Below are 20,977 nucleotides of genomic sequence, written 5' to 3' on the forward strand. Positions count from 1 at the left end.
CCACTGTGAAGCATGGGGGTGGAAACATCATGCTTTGGGGCTGTTTTTCTGCTAAGGGGACAGGCCGACTGATCCGTGTTAAGAAAAGAATGAATGGGGCCATGTATCGTGAGATTTTGAGCCAAAACCTCCTTCCATCAGTGAGAGCTTTGAAGATGAAACGTGGTTGGGTCTTCCAGCATGACAATGATCCCAAACACATCGCCCGGGCAATGAAGGAGTGGCTCCGTAAGAAGCATTTGAAAGTCCTGGAGTGGCCTAGCCAGTCTCCAGACCTCAACCCCACAGGAAATCTGTGGAGGGAGTTGAAAGTCCGTGTTGCTCGGCGACAGCCCCAAAACATCACTGCTCTCGAGAAGATCTGCATGGAGGAATGGGCCAAAATACCAGCTACTGTGTGTGCAAACCTGGTAAAGACCTATAGTAATCGTTTGACCTCTGTTATTGCCAACAAAGGTTATATTACAAAGTATTGAGTTGAATTTTTGTTATTGACCAAATACTTATTTTCCACCATAATTTACAAATAAATTCTTTAAAAATCCTACAATGTGAATTCCTGGTTTTTTTTTTCATATTCTGTCTCTCACAGTTGAAGTGTACCTATGATGAAAATTACAGACCTCTGTCATCATTTTAAGTGGGAGAACTTGCACAATTGGTGGCTGACTAAATACTTTTTTGCCCCACTGTATATATATATATATATATATATATATATATATATATGTATGTTCATAATACTAAATACTAATAACACAGATTTGTATTTGAATGTATGTACAACATTTGTTTAGCCTTTTTAAACAAAATATGTTTATTTGTCGATAATGCAAATTACAGTATAATGTCATCGTGACCACGCTTCTAGCTACGCCCCCACTGTCACAAGTAAATTGGCGAGCTGGGGGACACCCTGAATAGGGAAGAAAAGCTGGTTTTGCATAATATGTCCCTTTTAAAACAAAATGTAAATTTTTAGCACTAAGTTGTCAACCTTGTCGTCGGCACGGATGTTCCTCAGCTTCATGATGATCTGGAAGCGCAAGAAGTTGTTGGTCCCGATGGACTGGAGTTCCAGAAGGCGGCAGAGCGCCACCAGCTGTGGTCGGGTCAGGTTGTCCAGAGTCAGCTCATCTTCAAAGAGTTTGGAGAAACGCAAGATCTGCTCATTGCTGGGACGCTCTCCGGAGTCTCGGATCTGGAAGTGTGATCAGTTTATAAAACACACTGTTTGGATAATCGAACAACAATCTTGTACTTGACAGTTTTGGAAGCATACAACACGCCACCAGGGAGCAGCAGCCTGTCTGTTTAAGCCACACTCCAGCACGTTCTCTGACCTTCTGGAAAAAGGTGGAGAACTCCTCAGTCACGTTGCCCTGGGCTGCCTTGTTCCTCAGAGCGATCTCCTCAATGGTGTCCTGCAAGAACTTGGCCATCTCCAATTTGACCCGCAGTTCCTTTTTCAACCTCTCCTCCTGGAACAGATGAAAAGTTACCAATTTGCAATCATCTCTAGACTAAATTATCTGATAGACTCAGAAATTTGATTATTCTCCTTAGTTCCTTTACATATAATGCAGCAATTTTAAAGGCAAAACGCAGAGCAGTGCAGAAGGTGAATATCAACTTGGTTTTGCGCCAGTATTCTGGCGCAGTAGAAGAATGGCCGTGCGCGACCCGAGGGTCCCTGGTTCAATCCCCACCTAGTACCAACCTCGTCATGTCCGTTGTGTCCTGAGCAAGACACTTCACCCTTGCTCCTGATGGGTGCTGGTTAGCGCCTTGCATGGCAGCTCCCTCCATCAGTGTGTGAATGTGTGTATGAATGGGTAAATGTGGAAGTAGTGTCAAAGCGCTTTGAGTACCTTGAAGGTAGAAAAGCGCTATACAAGTACAACCCATTTATCATTTATTCTACAGAATCATTGCCATTTGTGTCCTCAAAGAAAAAAAGGATAAATAAACTATAAAACTTGAAGTACCAATGTATTATGAAACACAAGGAGTTATACTGATTCCCTCAATACCTCCATTGTGTGTCACTTTAAGAAAAAAACACATGAACGATACAGCTGCTGTGTCATTTGACTGTGAAGCGCTAAACTGTGTTAATCAAGAGCTTGTACTGAAAGAAGGCGGAGGAGTGTTGCGCCACGTTCGACAAAACATCAAGTGTGCGATAATGTTGATCTTATAGCACCAAATAAGGGGAATGTTCTGTTCCTGCAACTCCTGTAATAATTGGCTCATTGATTAGAGTTCCACGTTTCATATTCCTCTTTGCACAGCTTTTCTTTTAAAATAATTACAGTTTCGAACATTTATTTTATTTGCAGGTCAAATGTAATTAATATTTTTAATCCAGCACGTGGCGCCATTATGAAACATCAATACAGTGTCAGTGTCAATACAACTATTGCGTTAAAATGACCTGAATATTGAATTTTTACGTTTACTATCATTTTCGGTCTAAAAGCCACTACTTTTTCCGCACGCTGCACTTAATGCAATGCTGCGGCTAATCTATGGATTTTTCCGGGGTCAAAGGCTTCCCATGCAGCCAATAATGCAGTCATATAAGACCAATGAAATTGCCGAACGAGTCATGGTGGACCAATGAAATTGTTCACATTAAATCAAACGCACTCACAGTCATTTAGTCCGCCATTTAGCGGGTTATGGACTCACCCACGTCTAGGAGAAGAAACAATGAAATGCACATGATGCAGACCCAAAGCCCAAGAAGATCGACCGGACCATCGAAAATGGAAAAAAATCACAAATAGCCGACCACCAAACGCCGAAGAAAACGGAGCAAGCGCTCAATAACTTGTCTGGTAGGTTACTTTATGCTGTGTAATAGGCACTGTCTTCTGTTAAATTTGTGAATAAACACAAGCGCCTGTGTAAATATTTAATGTTTCAATGTGTACACCTGCAACTTATTGACTTGTGCAACCAATACAAGTACAAAATAAAATATGTCAAAAAATTAGGTGGGTGCAGCTTATATTTTAAGTGTGCTCTATAGTTCAGAAATGATTGTTATTTTTTAATGTGCAAAGTTGCCCGTGATGGACCAATACACATTTGGAACAGTTCAATATATGTTTATTAGATTTGGAGTTGAACCACAGACGTACAATTCAAGTTACGACAAACAAATGACACAGATTTGGAGAAATAACTCGTATGCTTGTTTAAAAAAAGGTCTGCTCACACTTTTTAGCGCTACTTGATGGCCGTCTTCCATTATAAATGAGGTAAGCAACGAAGATTATCAGAGACATATTGTACGGAAAAACGTATAGTTTTAAAACTCTTTTACGCATATTATGCTAAATTAACATAGGAAAACGTATTAAACTAATTGGACGGAACCTTATAATCAGTCGAAACACATGACAATGGAAAGAAATTATTCTCAAGACCTCATTTGGGAAATCCAACCCTGCCAACAGGTACTTGTAGAACTATTCAGGGTACCTTCTTTGACTGCGTCTCGAAGGTGGACGGCAGCATGTTGGGGAAGAGCTTGAGCACGACGGGCAGCAGGAACTCCATGAAGGGGACGATGATGAACACCAGGAAAGGGAGGAGTCTGAAGACGTCTGCACAGGTTCGTAAGAACTGGGGAGGACATTTTGGATGAAATCAACCAATTAATCAATGAAAGTTTACTTATATAGCCCTTAATCACAAAAGTCTCAATGGGCTGCACAAGGCACAACGAAATGAGTGCATACACACAGGCTGTTGCTTAGGGATGGCAACAGAGAGCAGGCTAGGAAATGTGTTTCATCTCTGTTCTTTGTCACTTGGTACATTCCACACAACCAGTTTTTGTAATAATAGTAGCAAGTCAGCGCTCTTTACCAAAACAAGTAATCGCTGTAATATTGCATAGTAACTCTACAAATGTAAGGCCCAGTCAAAAGTTAACTACCAAGTGAGGAGGCCACAAAACCAGCCTTCCCTGATCTGCCCACATGCATGTCAGTGGGCCAGCAAGCTGGAGGATTGAGGCCGGCCACAGTGAAAAGGCCATTGTAAGCAGGCCCATTGACATGTATATCATCGCTTCAAAGTGTGGCGGGCAGCACGGGGGCCACGCAAATAGACCTCAAGGGTTGAGAGTGAATGTGAAAGGAGGAGCCGAAAGAGGCAAACGTGAGTGCAGGTTAGATGAATGGGGTGTAGATGGGTTTGGGACATGCACTCAGGGGGAGTCAGGCGCATTTGAAAAGGTACAGATGGGTAAGGCAGATTATGTATGGTAATGGGGGTATTGTCAGCACTGACCAGCAGCTATTAGCTGCACATTCTACTCCATTCCATCAGTGTAGTATTCTTAGGGCATTCAATTGATGGCTACGGCACTCTTCAAGACGCACATTTCCGGAAGTCTGCGCGTTTTTTTTACCGGCCGTGCCTTCTCCGGTTCAAAACTCCGGTTTGCTTGTTTTTTTTAATCGAATATCGCTTTCCGCCGGTGTTTTGTTTTGATTATATTTGCCGGTGTTGTGACAAAATGTGAATGCCTGCCAAAAACACTTTATAGAATAGAATAGAATAGAATAGAATAGAAAGTACTTTATTGATCCCTGGGGGAAATTCAGCACCACAGTTCGCTCACAATAGACAAGAATAATAATAAATAATATAATATATTATATATATATAATATAAATATATTCTACATATACTACATATACTCTACATTTAAGTGCAGTCAAGGAACATATGTATTATACAGTCTGATGGCTGTCGGTATGAAGGACCTCCTGTGTCGTTCCGTGTTGCATTTTGGGAGTCTGAGCCTTCCACTGAACGTGCTCATTCTCCCTGCAAGGTCTGAGTGTAGTGGGTGGGAGGTGTTGTCCATAATGGCTAGGAGCTTTGCTAGACTTCTCCTCTCTGACACCACGGCCAGAGAGTCTACCTCCACTCCCACCACGTTACTGGCCTTCTCTACCAACTTGTCCAGTCTGTTTGCGTCCCTCGCTCTCAGCCCGCTGCCCCAGCAGGCCACGGCATACAAGAAGGCGCCCGCCACCACCGACTCGTAGAACATCTTCAACATCTTTGTACATACGTTGAAGGATCCTAGCCTCCTTCTTGTAGAGTGCCTCAGCGTGTTTTGACCTATTCAGCTTGTTGTCGATGTGTACTCCCAGGTATTTATAATCCTCCACCATGTCCACATCGACCCCCCTGATGGAAACAGGGGTCGCCGGAGTACTCCTCCTCCTTCCCAGGTCCACAACCAGCTCCTTGGTCTTCATCACATTAAGCTGGAGGTGGTTCTTTCCACACCATGTGACAAAGTCCTCCACCAGTGCCCTGTATTCCTCATCATCACCATCCTCAATAAACCCCACTATCGCAGAGTCATCAGAAAAATTCTGATGATGGCAGGACTCTGACTGATAGTGGAAATCGGTGGTGTAGATGTTGAAGAGGAAGGGGGAGAGGACTGTGCCCTGCGGGGCCCCGGTGTTGCTGACCAGCCTGTCAGACACACAGTCCTGCAGTCGCACGTACTGTGGTCTGTCAGTCAGGTAATCAACAACCCAGGACACCAAGGAGACCTCCACCTGCATCGTCTCCAACTTCACACCCAGTAGTCCAGGCCGTATGGTATTGAAAGCACTGCAGAAGTCAAAATACATGACCCTCACACTGCTCGCAGGCTTGTCTAGGTGGGTGTGGGCTCGGTTCAGCAGGTAGATGACTGCGTCCTCCACTCCCAGTCAGGGCTGGTAGGCGAATTGGAGTGGGTCCAGGTGGGGTTTGACTGTAGGGCGGAGTTGTTCCAGGACCAACCTCTCCATTGTCTTCATAATATGGGATGTTAGAGCCACCGGCCTGTAGTCCTTCAACGTGCTGGGTCGCGTCCACTTGGGGATGAGGACCACGCATGAGGTTTTCCACAGTGTGGGGACTTTCTGCAGCTTTTATCGTTTGTCTTTTCTGTGGTATTAATGAAATTTAAATGACTTTTGTTAGTCCGATGTTGATGTGTAAAAACCTGTTTCTTGTTTGGAAGATACATACAATTGTAACGGTTATTTCCTCGTGCACATAATAAATATTTATAAAGTGTTTGGATGTATTCATTTATATACAATTTTCATTAAATGTAGAAATGTAATATTACCTGACAAAAAGTGATTCAACGTAGTATTTTGATATTTACACATGTATATTTTACCAGAATAACCTTATGAGCATTCGATATAGGGCTGGACGATGTGGACCAAAAACTATCTTGATATATTTTTACTAAAACTCGATATTCAATATATATCTCGATATATTTTCCGGTGAAAGTATACATATAAAGATATTCATTTTTGAGCGAGATTCACTGAAATTGAACTGAATGACAACTGTACTGTAAACAGTCAGTGGCACTTTTATTAACCCAGTTAGTCAAGATGGGTATTAAAGGGGAACATTATCATCAGACCTATGTACCGGTAAGCGTCAATATATACCTTGATGTTGCAGAAAAAAGACCATATATTTTTTTAACCGATTTCCGAACTCTAAATGGGTGAATTTTGGCGAATTAAACGCCTTTCTAATATTCGCTCTCGGAGGGATAACGTCACAACGTGGCCTCACATCAGGAAGCAATCCGCCATTTTCTCAAACACCGAGTCAAATCAGCTCTGTTACTTTCCGTTTTTTCGACTGTTTTCCGTACCTTGGAGACATCATGCCTCGTCGGTGTGTTGTCGGAGGGTGTAACAACACGAACAGGGACGGATTCAAGTTGCACCAGTGGCCCAAAGATGCGAACGTGGCAAGAAATTGGACGTTTGTTCCGCACACTTTACCGACGAAAGCTATGCTACGACAGAGATGGCAAGAATGTGTGGATATCCTGCGACACTCAAAGCAGATGCATTTCCAACGATAAAGTCAAAGAAATCTGCCGCCAGACCCCCATTGAATCTGCCGGAGTGTGTGAGCAATTCAGGGACAAAGGACCTCGGTAGCACGGCAAGCAATGGCGGCAGTTTGTTCCCGCAGACGAGCGAGCTAAACCCCCTATCGACCCTAGCTTCCCTGACCTCCTGACATCAACTCCAAAACTGGACAGATCAGCTTTCAGGAAAAGAGCGCGGATGAGGGCATGTCTACAGAATATATTAATTGATGAAAATTGGGCTGTCTGCACTCTCAAAGTGCATGTTGTTGCCAAATGTATTTCATATTGTAACGACCGGGGCGCATTGTGATGCGGGGTTCGTTCTCTCAAGAATGCAGACGGGCGTCAGACACAGCGTGTAGGTAAGAAAGTATTTATTTAATAAATAAATTATACTGGAACAAAGAAAAGGGTGCTCATAGCACATAAGGCAAAAACTAAAAGAGCTAGCATGGGAGCTAGAAGGTAAAAACTAAGGAAGATTAGCGTGGAAGCTAACAGGTACCGAGCCAGAACAAAAGTCGTCAACTGTTGCATGAAAACAAACTACAAAGCAAGAACGAATGACAGGGAGGACAGGCTTAAATAATAATGTCAGTGATGACAAACAGGTGCGTGTCGGGAACAAACGCGGCAGGTGAAAATAATAAGCAGCCATGGCAACAAACTCAGGTGTACAAAACAGGTACTCAAGGAGTCCAAAACTAACCAAAAACACAAGTATCTTGAAAACGTAAACAAAAAATATGATCCGGGCAGCGGATCATAACAGTACCCCCCCTTAAGGGACAGATTCCAGATGTCCCCTAGAAAAACTAAACCCCCCCCAACTATAACAAAGTTCAAGAGTCAAGGGAGGGTGGAGGGAGGATTTGGCGGAGGGTCGCCAGGTCACATGTCCCCGAATCCACCGGGGACGAGTCAGGTGGCGGCGGCGAATGGAACGCCGCTGCCGGAGGCGAGGCTGGCGACCACGGAAAGGCCACATTTGTGGCTGCCAAGAAGGTGGGCGTGAGTGGCGCCAGAAGTTCAGCAGCCGGAGAGTTCTGCGACTACGTCTCGGGTGTCGCTGCTGTTTGCGCCACTGGCGTCCATACTCTAATCTCCGAGAGCGCCGCTTGCGCCGCCAGACCACCCGAGGTCGCTGAGACGACGAGGAGAGAGCAGACCTCGCCGTGGAAGCAGTAGGAAGCGTCGTCGTCGCCGTGGAAGCAGTAGGAAGCGTCGTCGTCGCCGTGGAAGCAGGAGGAAGCGTCGTCGTCGCCGTGGAAGCAGGAGGAAGCGTCGTCGTCGCCGTGGAAGCAGGAGGAAGCGTCGTCTTCGCCGTGGAAACAGGAGGAAGCGTCGTCGTCGCCGTGGAAACAGGAGGAAGCGTCGTCGTCGCCGTGGAAACAGGAAGCGTCGTCGTCGCCGTGGAAACAGGAAGCGTCGTCGTCACCGTGGAAACAGGAAGCGTCGTCGTCGCCGTGGAAACAGGAAGTGTCGTCGTCGCCGTGAAAACAGGAAGCGTCGTCGTCGCCGTGGAAACAGGAAGCGTCGTCGTCGCCGTGGAAGCAGGAAGCGTCGTCGTCGCCGTGGAAGCAGGACGCGTCGTCGTCGCCGTGGAAGCAGGAAGCGTCGTCGTCGCCGTGGAAGCAGGAAGCGTCGTCGTGGAAGCAGGAAGCGTCGTCGGCGTGGGCGGAGCCAGAGGCGGAGCAGGCGGCTCGTCTGTCGGCGTGGGCGGAGCCAGAGGCGGAGCAGGCGGCTCGTCTGTCGGCGTGGGCGGAGCCAGAGGCGGAGCAGGCGGCTCGTCTGTCGGCGTGGGCGGAGCCAGAGGCGGAGCAGGCAACGGAGTATCTGCGGGTGGTGGATGTCTCAGCTGGGCTGCTGGGTTGGCCGTAGGGGGAATCATCACCTGCAGCGCGGAGAGTATACTGCCCAGCTGTCTCTCCAAAACATCAAGGCGGGCGTCTTGGCGTTCCGTCATGGCATTGACGCAAGCCCCAAGAACGCCAAAGTGTTCCTCCTGTTGTCCAAGTTGTTTGGCCTGTTGGTGCAATGCCCTTTTTACTTGGTCGGTCTCTGCGGGGTCTCGTGTGCTTTGCAGCGATGGAGCAGGAGGTGGAGAGGATGGTGTTTGCAGGACCACCAGGGTTGATGGTGGCGTCAGAGTGGCAGGCGTCCGGGCTGTCGTTGTCGTGGAAACAGGTGCTGGTGCGGAAACCAGACTTGGAGTCGGTGCTGGTGTGGAAACCAGACTTGGAGCAGGTGCTGGGCGTGACTTTGGCGGAGGTGGCCTGGCCGGGGGTTGCGGCTTAGCATGCCGAATGTCTGGTGGCGGAGGCCGGCATGGAGTTTTGGGCTTGGCTGGGCGCAGCTGTGCCCGCCCACTAGCAAAGCACCCAGTACTAGCCCCCCCCTCAAGAAGCGGATCCCAGACGCGTCTTGTGCAGTCTGGAAAAGTCTTTAGGGGTGGGAGGGAGGAGGTGAGGAGGTGGGTAGGCTCCTCCCCTTTTGATTGTCCAAATTGACTATTCTGCTCTTCAATAGTGGACTGTAGGGACGACCAGGAGGGAGAAAACAGAGGAGTGGGCGGAGCTTGAGCCATAGGGGGTGTGGCTTGAAAACCAGAATGTGACTGGTACTGACTAGACTTATAATTAACAAAAATGTCCTGATAGTATTTAATTGTTGAATTAAAGTCATTTGGAGGCGGCTGACAGAAAGAGTTGACTGAATTTAAAAAAATTTATTCGTCTATGACGTCATCACCAGTGGACGGGATGACGTCATCCGCGCGGGTCTCCAGCTGACTGACAGCCCAATCAGTGAACTGTTTGGCAAAGTGAGTGATGGGATTACCAAATATCGGCGGAGGGGAATCCTGGGCTGCTTGGCTGTGTTCCGGAGGGAAGAATTGCGGGGGTGGCGCGTCTCTGTCGCGAGCTGAAGCCGTTTTGTGCGACTTCCACCTTCGCTGACGCGTGCGAGCGGGCTGAGAGTGGACCTCCCTGGGCCAGATGGAGTCGATCGGGACCAGAACACCTCCAGGTCCCCATATCATCTCCTCATCTGGATTGCAGCGGAGCGTCTCTGCCTCCATCGCTCGGAGGACCATCCACGCACCTTCTTCATCCACCTCCGTCAGGCCCGATGCGAGAGAACTTCTTTTTGCTTGCTTCGTACTGTAACGACCGGGGCGCATTGTGATGCGGGGTTCGTTCTCTCAGGAATGCAGACGGGCGTCAGACACAGCGTGTAGGTAAGAAAGTATTTATTTAATAAATAAATTATACTGGAACAAAGAAAAGGGTGCTCATAGCACATAAGGCAAAAACTAAAAGAGCTAGCATGGGAGCTAGAAGGTAAAAACTAAGGAAGATTAGCGTGGAAGCTAACAGGTACCGAGCCAGAACAAAAGTCGTCAACTGTTGCATGAAAACAAACTACAAAGCAAGAACGAATGACAGGGAGGACAGGCTTAAATAATAATGTCAGTGATGACAAACAGGTGCGTGTCGGGAACAAACGCGGCAGGTGAAAATAATAAGCAGCCATGGCAACAAACTCAGGTGTACAAAACAGGTACTCAAGGAGACCAAAACTAACCAAAAACACAAGTATCTTGAAAACGTAAACAAAAAATATGATCCGTGCAGCGGATCATAACACATATGCTGTAAACCTAGTTCATAGTTGTTAGTTTCCTTTAATGCCAAACAAACACATACCAATCGTTGGTTAGAAGGCGATCGCCGAATTCGTCCTCGCTTTCTCCCGTGTCGCTGGCTGTCGTGTCGTTTTCGTCGGTTTCGCTTGCATACGGTTCAAACCGATATGGCTCAATAGCTTCAGTTCCTTCTTCAATTTTGTTTTCGCTACCTGCCTCCACACTACAACCATCCGTTTCAATACATTCGTAATCTGTTGAATCGCTTAAGCCGCTGAAATCCGAGTCTGAATCCGAGCTAATGTCGCTATAGCTTGCTGTTCTTTCCGCCATGTTTGTTTGTGTTGGCTTCACTATGTGACGTCACAGGAAAATGGACGGGTGGTTAAAATCAGGCACTTTTAAGCTTTTTTTTTAGGGATATTGCGTAATGGGTAAAATGTTGAAAAAAACTTCAAAAAATTTAATAAGCCACTGGGAACTGATTTTTAATGGTTTTAACAATTCTGAAATTGTGATAATGTTCCCCTTTAACAGCACAGAAAAAAAACTGTTTAAGTAGCACACAATTACATAACATAAACAAAATAGAAACATATTCTTTCTACGTAAAATAAATAACATAGCTGTGCAAATAATAAAAAATGTATCAAATTCAGATAAAAAATACATTTGCAGGCAGGCACTTTTTAATTCCCAGCCGACAATGTAATGGACTGTCACACACGTACGGTTCTGTGGTCCTACTAGACCACATGTCTGTGGTCAGCGCCAAGTAAGTGACTTGCCTTAATTGTGCAGCTATGATCTTCCTCACTTCAGCATACATTTTTGGCAGCATTTCTTGGCAACTCGAGAACAGATTTGATTTGGGCTTACGTGGTAAACAACTCAAATGAATGTTTTATCCAGACGCATACAATTGTCCAAATGTGTAGACGCATTGTCAGTTTCCTGGACGTCGTCTACATCGCTAAAAGAAAAATCTAAGGAAGAGAATCCCTCTGCCATCTTCCACTAGTGTTTTTTATTATATAAATCGCCCGCTTGAAAATTCCCTCTTCTCTTCTCCGACTCTCTCGCCGTCATTTGGGATATCTGTTGTGATTTCTCTTCCTGGGTCGATGACCCGCCCTATCTTGCCTCTGATTGGCCTGTGCGTAATGTTTTGCTCTAATCTTAACCAATCGTGACTCATCATAGTAAACAACCAACCAATCATGGATGTTCTTATACAAGCAAGCATGTCTTGGAAGGAGGAAGAGGAGGGGTTTAGTAGCCCATGGAGTGTTGAGAGGGAGTGGGAAGCTGGGGAGAACAAGGAACACAACAAATAAGCGGTGTTTGGTGTTATATCTTACAAACTTGATATATCGCCCAGCCCTAATTACATATATCGAAAACAAGTACCTACTGTACTGTTGACTTGTTGAAATACCCTTCAAATCCATTATTGGCAGCAGCAAAGTGGTCGTTTGGATAGATTTTAGCTCTATTATATTTCAACGAGTAAAAGTACAGTAGATACTTGATTTTGATATATGTAATGCCCATAAGGGTATTCTAGTAAAATATGCAGAGATGAGATATATCAGTGGTCCTCGTCAGTCAGAGAACTTTGATTTTGGGGCGGCATCCATGAAGTAATTAAAAAAGTGAATGAATGTTTACAACTAAATACATTTATATATGCATAAAAATTTCTTTTTTTTTTATTTTCTTTTTTTTTAATAAATTAAGTAAAGTTTATGACAACCTTTTTCCAAAACAATATAGAATGTGAGATATAACAGGATAATGCATAGTATACATTTGTCATTTGTTTTCAAAACGGTTACAAAAAAGTGAGACCCCAAAAATGTACTGTGTGACCCCATTTTTATGACTTGTTGGGGTCCCTGAGACCGCATTTTGAAATTTCCTAGCGCCAACACTGGTAGTATTGATCATCCTGTTGTTGATGGTACAAACCCCGTTTCCATATGAGTTGGGAAATTGTGTTAGATGTACATATAAACGGAATACAATGATTTGAAAATCCTTTTTAACTCATATTGAAATGCACTACAAAGACAAGATATTTGATGTTCAAACTCATAAACTTTGTTTTTTTTTTGCAAATAATAATTAACTTAGAATTTCATGGCTGCAACACGTGCCAAAGTAGTTGGGAAAGGGCATGTTCACCACTGTGTTACATCACCTTTTCTTTTAACAACACTCAATAAACGATTGGGAACTGAGGAAACTAACTGTTGAAGCTTTGAAAGTGGAATTCTTTCCCATTCTTGTCTTATGTAGAGCTTCAGTCGTTTAACAGTCCGGGGTCTCCGCTGTCGTATTTTACGCTTCATAATGCGCCACACATTTTCGATGGGAGACAGGTCTGGACTGCAGGCGGGCCAGTAAAGTACCCACACTCTTTTTTTACGAAGCCACGCTGTTGTAACACGTGCTGAATGTGGCTTGGCATTGTCTTGCTGAAATAAGCAGGGGCGTCCATGAAAAAGACGGCGCTTAGATGGCAGCATGTTGTTCCAAAACCTGTATGTACCTTTCAGCATTAATGGTGCCTTCACAGATGTGTAAGTTACCCATGCCTTGGGCACTAATGCACCCCCATACCATCACAGATGCTGGCTTTTGAACTTTGCGTCGATAACAGTCTGGATGGTTCGCTTCCCCTTTGGTCCGGATGACACAATGTCGAATATTTCCAAAAACAATTTGAAAAGTGGACTCATCAGACCACAGAACACTTTTCCACTTTGCATGAGTCCATCTTAGATGATCTCGGGCCCAGAGAAGCCGGCGGCGTGTCTGGATGTTGTTGATAAATGGCTTTCGCTTTGCATAGTAGAGCTTTAACTTGCACTTACAGATGTAGCGACGAACTGTATTTAGTGACAGTGGTTTTCTGAAGTGTTCCTGAGCCCATGTGGTGATATCCTTTAGAGATTGATGTCGGTTTTTGATACAGTGCCGTCTGAGGGATCAAAGGTCACGGTCATTCAATGTTGGTTTCTGGCCATGCCACTTACGTGGAGTGATTTCTCCAGATTCTCTGAACCTTTTGATGATATTATGGACCTTAGATATTGAAATCCCTAAATGTCTTGCAATTGCACTTTGAGAAACGTTGTTTTTAAACTGTTTGACTATTTGCTCACGCAGTTGTGGACAAACGGGTGTACCTCGCTCCATCCTTTCTTGTGAATGACTGAGCATTGGGAAGCTGTTTTTATATCCAATCATGGCACCCACCTGTTCCTAATTAGCCTGCACACCTGTGGGATGTTCCAAATAAGTGTTTGATGAGCATTCCTCAACTTTATCAGTATTTTTTGCCACCTTTCCCAACTTCTTTGTCACGTGTTGCTGGCATCAAATTCTAAAGTTAATGATTATTTGCAACAAAAAAAAAAGTTTATCAGTTTGAACATCAAATATGTTGTCTTTGTAGCATATTCAACTGAATATGGGTTGAAAGGATTTGCAAATCATTGTATTCCGTTTATATTTACATCTAACACAATTTCCCAACTCATATGGAAACGGGGTTTGTACTAGTATTGATCCTGATCTACTGTTTATGTTAATGTTGCACCATCACAGAAGCAAGTAATCTACAAACCAGAGAATTGGCAGTTTAAACCCACTTTCTACCGCCCAAGTCACTGTTGTGCTCCTGAGCAAGACTTCACCGACATTACCACATACTTTTCAGTATGTGTTTGTGCGTCACTGTGAGTTGAGAAACATGCCATTTGCACAGACAAGTGACTTCCACTGGAATGCAGCGTGACAGTCAAGTTGTACAAGTTTTCATCTGACATTATGTTTATCAATATGCTTGTAGTTTGGGTTGCTGTACACTGCACAGTAAACCTAAACACCTAGTGTGTGTGTGACAATCATTGGTACTTTAACTTTAACTTAAATGTGTCACATGATCAAAGACAAGGACTAAATTAATCCGATTTCTCAAATAGTTAGTCTCTAAATAAGCCTCTTACAGCCCATGGAAACACCTAAGTCCGATTGTGTTCAGTTTTTGAAAAGCCGGACTAACACACCTGGATTTCTCTCTGTGAGCGCTTTGAGTATCTAACAATAGAAAAGCGCGATACAAAATCTAATCCATTATTATTATTATTATTATCATGCGATTGAAAACCAGATCACTCGAGGGGCTTTGTGTGGCCGAAGAGGACCCTTCGTATTGCGCATGCGCCACTCTCAATGCACAGGATGTAACCCGGAAGCAGACACCATACAATAAAAACGTAGCTACAATTGTAATAAAGAAGATACTATTTATTTTGCTTCACAAATTAAAAGAACAGAACATTTTAAAGTGCATCGAAGACAGTAACAACGATTTATTTAAGAAGGTAGCTAAGGAAATGTAAAATGTCGGCTTAATTTGGACTCCCGAACAAAATACGAATGTGATGAAAGATAATCAAGCAGGTATATTAAAGGTGAATAATAAAGCGTACACAAACCTCTTTACATTTCATTTGTGCAAGCCAAACTGATTAACAAAACCTTTGTATTCCACACAACTGGCAAGATAGTCAAGAACATCGGGAAGAGTATCAGTCGGGGCACAAACAGTCTTTTTCTTTGGATTTAAAACTACTTCCATTAATCCACAGAGCCTTTGCTGCCTTATTAGTTAACCCCGAGACATTCAAAGGTTTTGTTTCCATGATCTCCATCCAAAAATTCCTTCGAAAAAACTCTTCCATCTGTCTTTCTTTGCTTTGGACTAGGGCTAGGCGATATATCAATTTTGTAAGATGTATCGATATATTTTAAAACAAGATATGAATTAAGAAAATATCGTAATATTGATAAACTTTTTTTCACGGTAAAATGACCAAACACCACTTATTTGTTGTGTTCCTTGTTCTCCCCCGCTTTCCACTCCCTCTCAACACTCTATGGGCTATTAAATCCCTCCCCTTCCTCCTAAGACGTGCTTGGCCTCTCTCACCCACTGCACTGACCCACAACAACAACAACAACAACACACAAGGAAATATGGAGTCTGACTGTACCACCAGCGACCCGTGTTTTCCCGTAATTAGTACGGTTTTTGATAATCCATTCCGGTTCACCTGCAGTGGTAAAAAGAAAAGTTGTCCATTAAAAAATAATTAACTTAAAATCAAAGCTACGTAGCTTAACTACATTTCCCAGTAGCTTGGCAGTACCTCTGCTACTTTTTAAACAAGTATCGATTTCCGTAGCTTGGCTATTTTTAGACCCATGTAGCGGTTAGCTAAGATACATGCTACAAAAGATGAGAGGGAGAAGAGAACGCGATAACTGGACTAGCCACCGGCAGGTGACAAAATATACAGGAAACATCAATGATGATTGGTTGGTTTCTGTATAAGAACATCCATGATTGGTTAAGATTAGGGCAAAATATTACGGACAGGCCAATCAGAGGCAAGATAGGGTGGGTCATTGAACCAGGAAGAGAAATCTCAACAGGCATCCCAAATGACGACGACAGAGTCGGAGAAGAGAAGAGGGAATTTTCAAGCAGGCGATTTATATATTAAAAAAACTAGTGGAAGATGGCAGAAGGATTCTCTTCCTTAGATTTTTCTTTTAGCGATGTAGACGATGTCCAGGAAACCCACAATGTGTCTACTTGGCCACATTTGGACAAATGTATGAGTCTGGATAAAACATTAATTTGAGTCGTTTACCATGTAAGCCCAAAACAAAACTGCACTCGGCATGGAAGATGTGGAATACACATTTAAGAACACACATGGTTGTGGCAGACGTGATGACTTTTGCTACAGTATATGCCTGTCTAAATTTCTTTGTCATTGGTGTTTTACAATAAGACAGCAGCTGACATTTTGTTCATTATATCTATTGTTTATATTTTGAAGTGAAGTGAAGTGAAGTGAATTTTATATAGCGCTTTTTCTCAAGTGACTCAAAGCGCTTTACATTGTGAAACCCAATATCTAAGTTACATTTAAACCAGTGTGGGTGGCACTGGGAGCAGGTGGGTAAAGTGTCTTGTCCAAGGACACAACGGCAGTGACTAGGATGGCGGAAGCGGGGATCGAACCTGCAACCCTCAAGTTGCTGGCACGGCCGCTCTACCAACCGAGCTATACCGCCCCATTTTGACATTGAATAGTTGAATCATACTGAAACAAACAAGAAGATCATGGTCGCTCAATTAAGTCAAGTCACTTACTTGACGCTGACCGCAGACATGTAGTCTAGTAGGACCACAGAACCGTACATGTGTGATAGTCCAGTACATTGTCGACTGGGAATTAAAAAGTGCCTGCCTGCAAATGTATTTTTTATCTGAGTTTGATACATTTTGTGTTATTTGCACAGCTATGTTATTTATTTTATGTAGAAATAATGTTTTTCTATTTTATGTATACATTCTTTGTTTTTCTATTTTATTTATGTTATGCAATTATGTGCTACTTAAACAGTTTATTTTCTGTGCTGTTAATACCCATCTTGACTAACTGGGTTAATAAAAGTGCCACTGACTGTTTACAGTACAGTTGTCATTCAGTTCCATTTCAGTAAATTTCGCTCCAAAATAAATATCTGTATATAAATATTTTCCACGGAGATATACAGTGGGGCAAAAAAGTATTTAGTCAGCCACGATTGTGCAAGTTCTCCCACTTAAAATGATGACAGAGGTCTGTAATTTTCATCATAGGTACACTTCAACTGTGAGAGACAGAATGTGAAAAAAAAATCCAGGAATTCACATTGTAGGAATTTTAAAGAATTTATTTGTAAATTATGGTGGAAAATAAGTATTTGGTCACTTCAAACAAGGAAGATCTCTGGCTCTCACAGACCTGTAACTTCTTCTTTAAAAAGCTCTTCTGTCCTCCACTCGTTACCTGTATTAATGGCACCTGTTTGAACTGGTTATCTGTATAAAAGACACCTGTCCACAGCCTCAAACAGTCAGACTCCAAACTCCACTATGGCCAAGACCAAAGAGCTGTCGAAGGACACCAGGAAAAGAATTGTAGACCTGCACCAGACTGTGAAGAGTGAATCTACAATAGGCAAGCAGCTTGGTGTGAAAAAATCAACTGTGGGAGCAATTATCAGAAAATGGAAGACATACAAGACCACTGATAATCTCCCTCGATCTGGGGCTCCACGCAAGATCTCATCCCGTGGGGTCAAAATGATCATGAGAACGGTGAGCAAAAATCCCAGAACCACACAGGGGGACCTGGTGAATGACCTGCAGAGAGCTGGGACCAAAGTAACAAAGGTTACCATCAGTAACACACTACGCCGACAGGGAATCAAATCCTGCAGTGCCAGACGTGTCCCCCTGCTTAAGCCAGTGCATGTCCAGGCCCCTCTGAAGTTTGCCAGAGAGCACATGGATGATTGGGAGAATGTCATGTGGTCAGATGAAACCAAAATAGAACTTTTTGGTACAAACTCAACTCGTCGTGTTTGGAGGAAGATAAATACTGAGTTGCATCCCAAGAACACCATACCCACTGTGAAGCATGGGGGTGGAAACATCATGTTTTGGGGTTGTTTTTCTGCCAAGGGGACAGGCCGACTGATCCGTGTTAAGAAAAGAATGAACGGGGCCATGTATCGTGAGATTTTGAGCCAAAACCTCCTTCCATCAGAGAGAGCTTTGAAGATGAAACGTGGCTGGGTCTTCCAGCATGACAATCATCCCAAACACACCGCCCGGGCAACGAAGGAGTGGCTCCGTAAGAAGCATTTGAAAGTCCTGGAGTGGCCTAGCCAGTCTCCAGACTTCAACCCCATAGAAAATCTGTGGAGGGAGTTGAAAGTCCGTGTTGCCCGGTGAGAGCCCCAAAACATCACTGCTCTCGAGAAGATCTGCATGGAGGAATGGGCCAAAATACCAGCTACTGTGTGTGCAAACCTGGTAAAGACCTATAGTAATCGTTTGACCTCTGTTATTGCCAACAAAGGTTATATTACAAAGTATTGAGTTGAATTTTTGTTATTGACCAAATACTTATTTTCCACCATAATTTACAAATAAATTCTTTAAAAATCCTACAATGTGAATTCCTGGATTTTTTTTTCACATTCTGTCTCTCACAGTTGAAGTGTACCTATGATGAAAATTACAGACCTCTGTCATCATTTTAAGTGGGAGAACTTGCACAATCGTGGCTGACTAAATACTTTTTTGCCCCACTGTATATCTCGCATATCGAGTTTAAGTAAAAATATATCAAGATTTTTTTTTCCGTCCATATTGCCTAGCCTTACTGTGGACCTGCATCCATCCCAATACATTCTTGGTAGTAGCGTCATGGTACGTCATGTTCGTAACGCAATCCAAGATAATTTATTGATACTGTCTGCTATTTAACATCAGCATAGCTATTTAGAGACCTTATATTTGTAATATGTTCCAATATTACAGAAGACATCACTTTAAACAAGTTGTAAGGATCCATAGATCCTAGTGTGATGTCATAGGTCAACCGAAAAAGCAATAATTAATAGGCGCTAAAAGAAATTAAGCGGCCTAAGTGTTTAAGAGGCGCATGGCGTATGACCAATAGTTGCATTAGAGAGTTTGCAAGGACACTTGGACTTCACACGTAGGTGTAAAAATACAAAAAAACAAACTATTAGAGAAATAAGACTAATGTAGTGCATGGAAACGTAGTGAGAGATCCAGTGTGATTGTAACCAGATCGAGTCCACAGTCTGTGACAACGCTACACCTCTGAAAGGACGACTCACATCTTGCCAATCACATCCACTCAGTCTAATCTCTGGCTGACCCCCTACTGCCTTCCCTCACATGTCGCCCATGTAACAGCCGCCTGCGCTCCAAACAGACTGGCTGAAGTGAAAGTCAGACCACCGACACTTTCCGATCAGAGGAGTGTCTTTTGTGTTGCAAAGAGCACCTGGTGTGGATTACTGATTGTAATAGTGTATCTACATATCATTGAACTATGTTACATAATCAGTTAGTTAATATATCATTAGAATTATCTTTGTGGTGTGAAATCAGTATGTAACCCAATCAAGTCCAGACTTTCTATTTAGCACATTTCATAATGCAATGGCAAGTCATCCAAGAAACAACTGGGTAGCGCGTTTTTTAATCCGTGCTTAACACCTTGTGAGTAAACAACCAGTGTGCAATCAATCTCCAGAAGTGATCCAATTAGGTAAACGACCAATTGAGCTAGACAAGGACAGGATGTCTGGACCGACACAATCCTACGCTGCCTCGTCTCGTAACGTGTTATCGGGAACCCTATGAACTTTGACCCTCTTATGATCATCAAACTAAATTCACAGTGTTTGTGTCTTGCGTCTGTAGGTGGGTTCAACTACATCAAATCATGGCGAGAGTGTAATGTGCCAAGCAATTCAATAAAGAAATGGAAGAACCACCTAAAATGTCATGTCTTCCTGCAGATCTCACCTGTCTTCTCTCCCGGCGGGACAGACTGTGTCCGTTCAATACTTGCCACAGCATGCGCCCAGCAATGGTGGTGTCAACAAACAGCAGCCTGAAACCGTGGTAGTAGTGTTTGATTTCATCCACAACCCTCTGTCGCAGCGTCCGCCTGACGGGCTCAACGTCCGTAGTCGGGCTGTACACCGGCCCTCCTTCCTCCAGTTTTTTTTTATCCTTTAGTGACCGCAGCGACTTTTCCACCTTGGAGTCGTCCCACCTTCCCGGCGAGGTATGTATCCACCTGAGGCCCCCAGGGACGTCCTGCCGCCATGAACTTGCAGAAATGGCAGGGTATGGCGAAGGGGAGGCCCCGAGTGCAAAATTGCAGACGAGTCGCTGTGTGTCCGAGGTCCGGGAAGGGCCAATGTTTCCATCCGACCGGAGGAGGGATGGTCCGAATTGAGAGAGCTGGGCCGAGCTGACTAGTCGGAACCCGCCATGTCTAGGAAGAACAAACAAATAAGACCTTCAGAAACAACAAAAGCTAGTTTGTGGGTTTTTTTGGTCTTTTAAAGCTGATGCATAAAACAAATACAGTAGTACCTCGGTTTTCCTTGTCCCCTCGGTTTATGATCAACATTTTTACCCGATTTTTTGCATACCGTCTCTATTGTTGCACAGCAAACATTGCACATGACAAGGGGGCCAACGAATGTTTTAAATGCCAGAGATACAGGCAACATAAAAAAAAAAAGAGGAATTCAAAAATGTCAGCTTCAGTTAAGAGATTTGACCATTTATAAGATGCTTTGGAAGGCATTTCTTACATAGAAATTCTGTAAAAACGCTATTTAAAGAACATAGCCTATGGGCTAGTGTTTTTATGTAAGAAAATATCAATTTGAAGTTCCAAAAAAACTAC

General features: G+C 43.7%; 1 protein-coding gene across 4 annotated transcripts in view; it reads right to left on the minus strand.

Annotated features, from left to right (window-relative positions):
* The window catches only part of letm1 (leucine zipper-EF-hand containing transmembrane protein 1), a 62,120-nt gene that overhangs the window by 18,882 nt on the left and 22,261 nt on the right, over positions 1–20,977 (minus strand). For all 4 annotated transcript variants that reach the window (XM_061925119.2, XM_061925121.2, XM_061925120.2 and 1 more), the window contains exons 3-6: positions 20,080–20,557; positions 3,493–3,636; positions 1,344–1,481; positions 998–1,201 (exon numbers count right to left, since the gene is read on the minus strand). In XM_061925119.2, coding sequence (XP_061781103.1) covers positions 998–1,201; positions 1,344–1,481; positions 3,493–3,636; positions 20,080–20,557 — 964 coding nt within the window. The remainder of the gene's footprint in view (positions 1–997; positions 1,202–1,343; positions 1,482–3,492; positions 3,637–20,079; positions 20,558–20,977) is intronic.

This window comes from Nerophis lumbriciformis, linkage group LG29, assembly GCF_033978685.3.
Source record: "Nerophis lumbriciformis linkage group LG29, RoL_Nlum_v2.1, whole genome shotgun sequence".
In the NCBI taxonomy this organism is placed as follows: Eukaryota; Metazoa; Chordata; class Actinopteri; order Syngnathiformes; family Syngnathidae; genus Nerophis; species Nerophis lumbriciformis.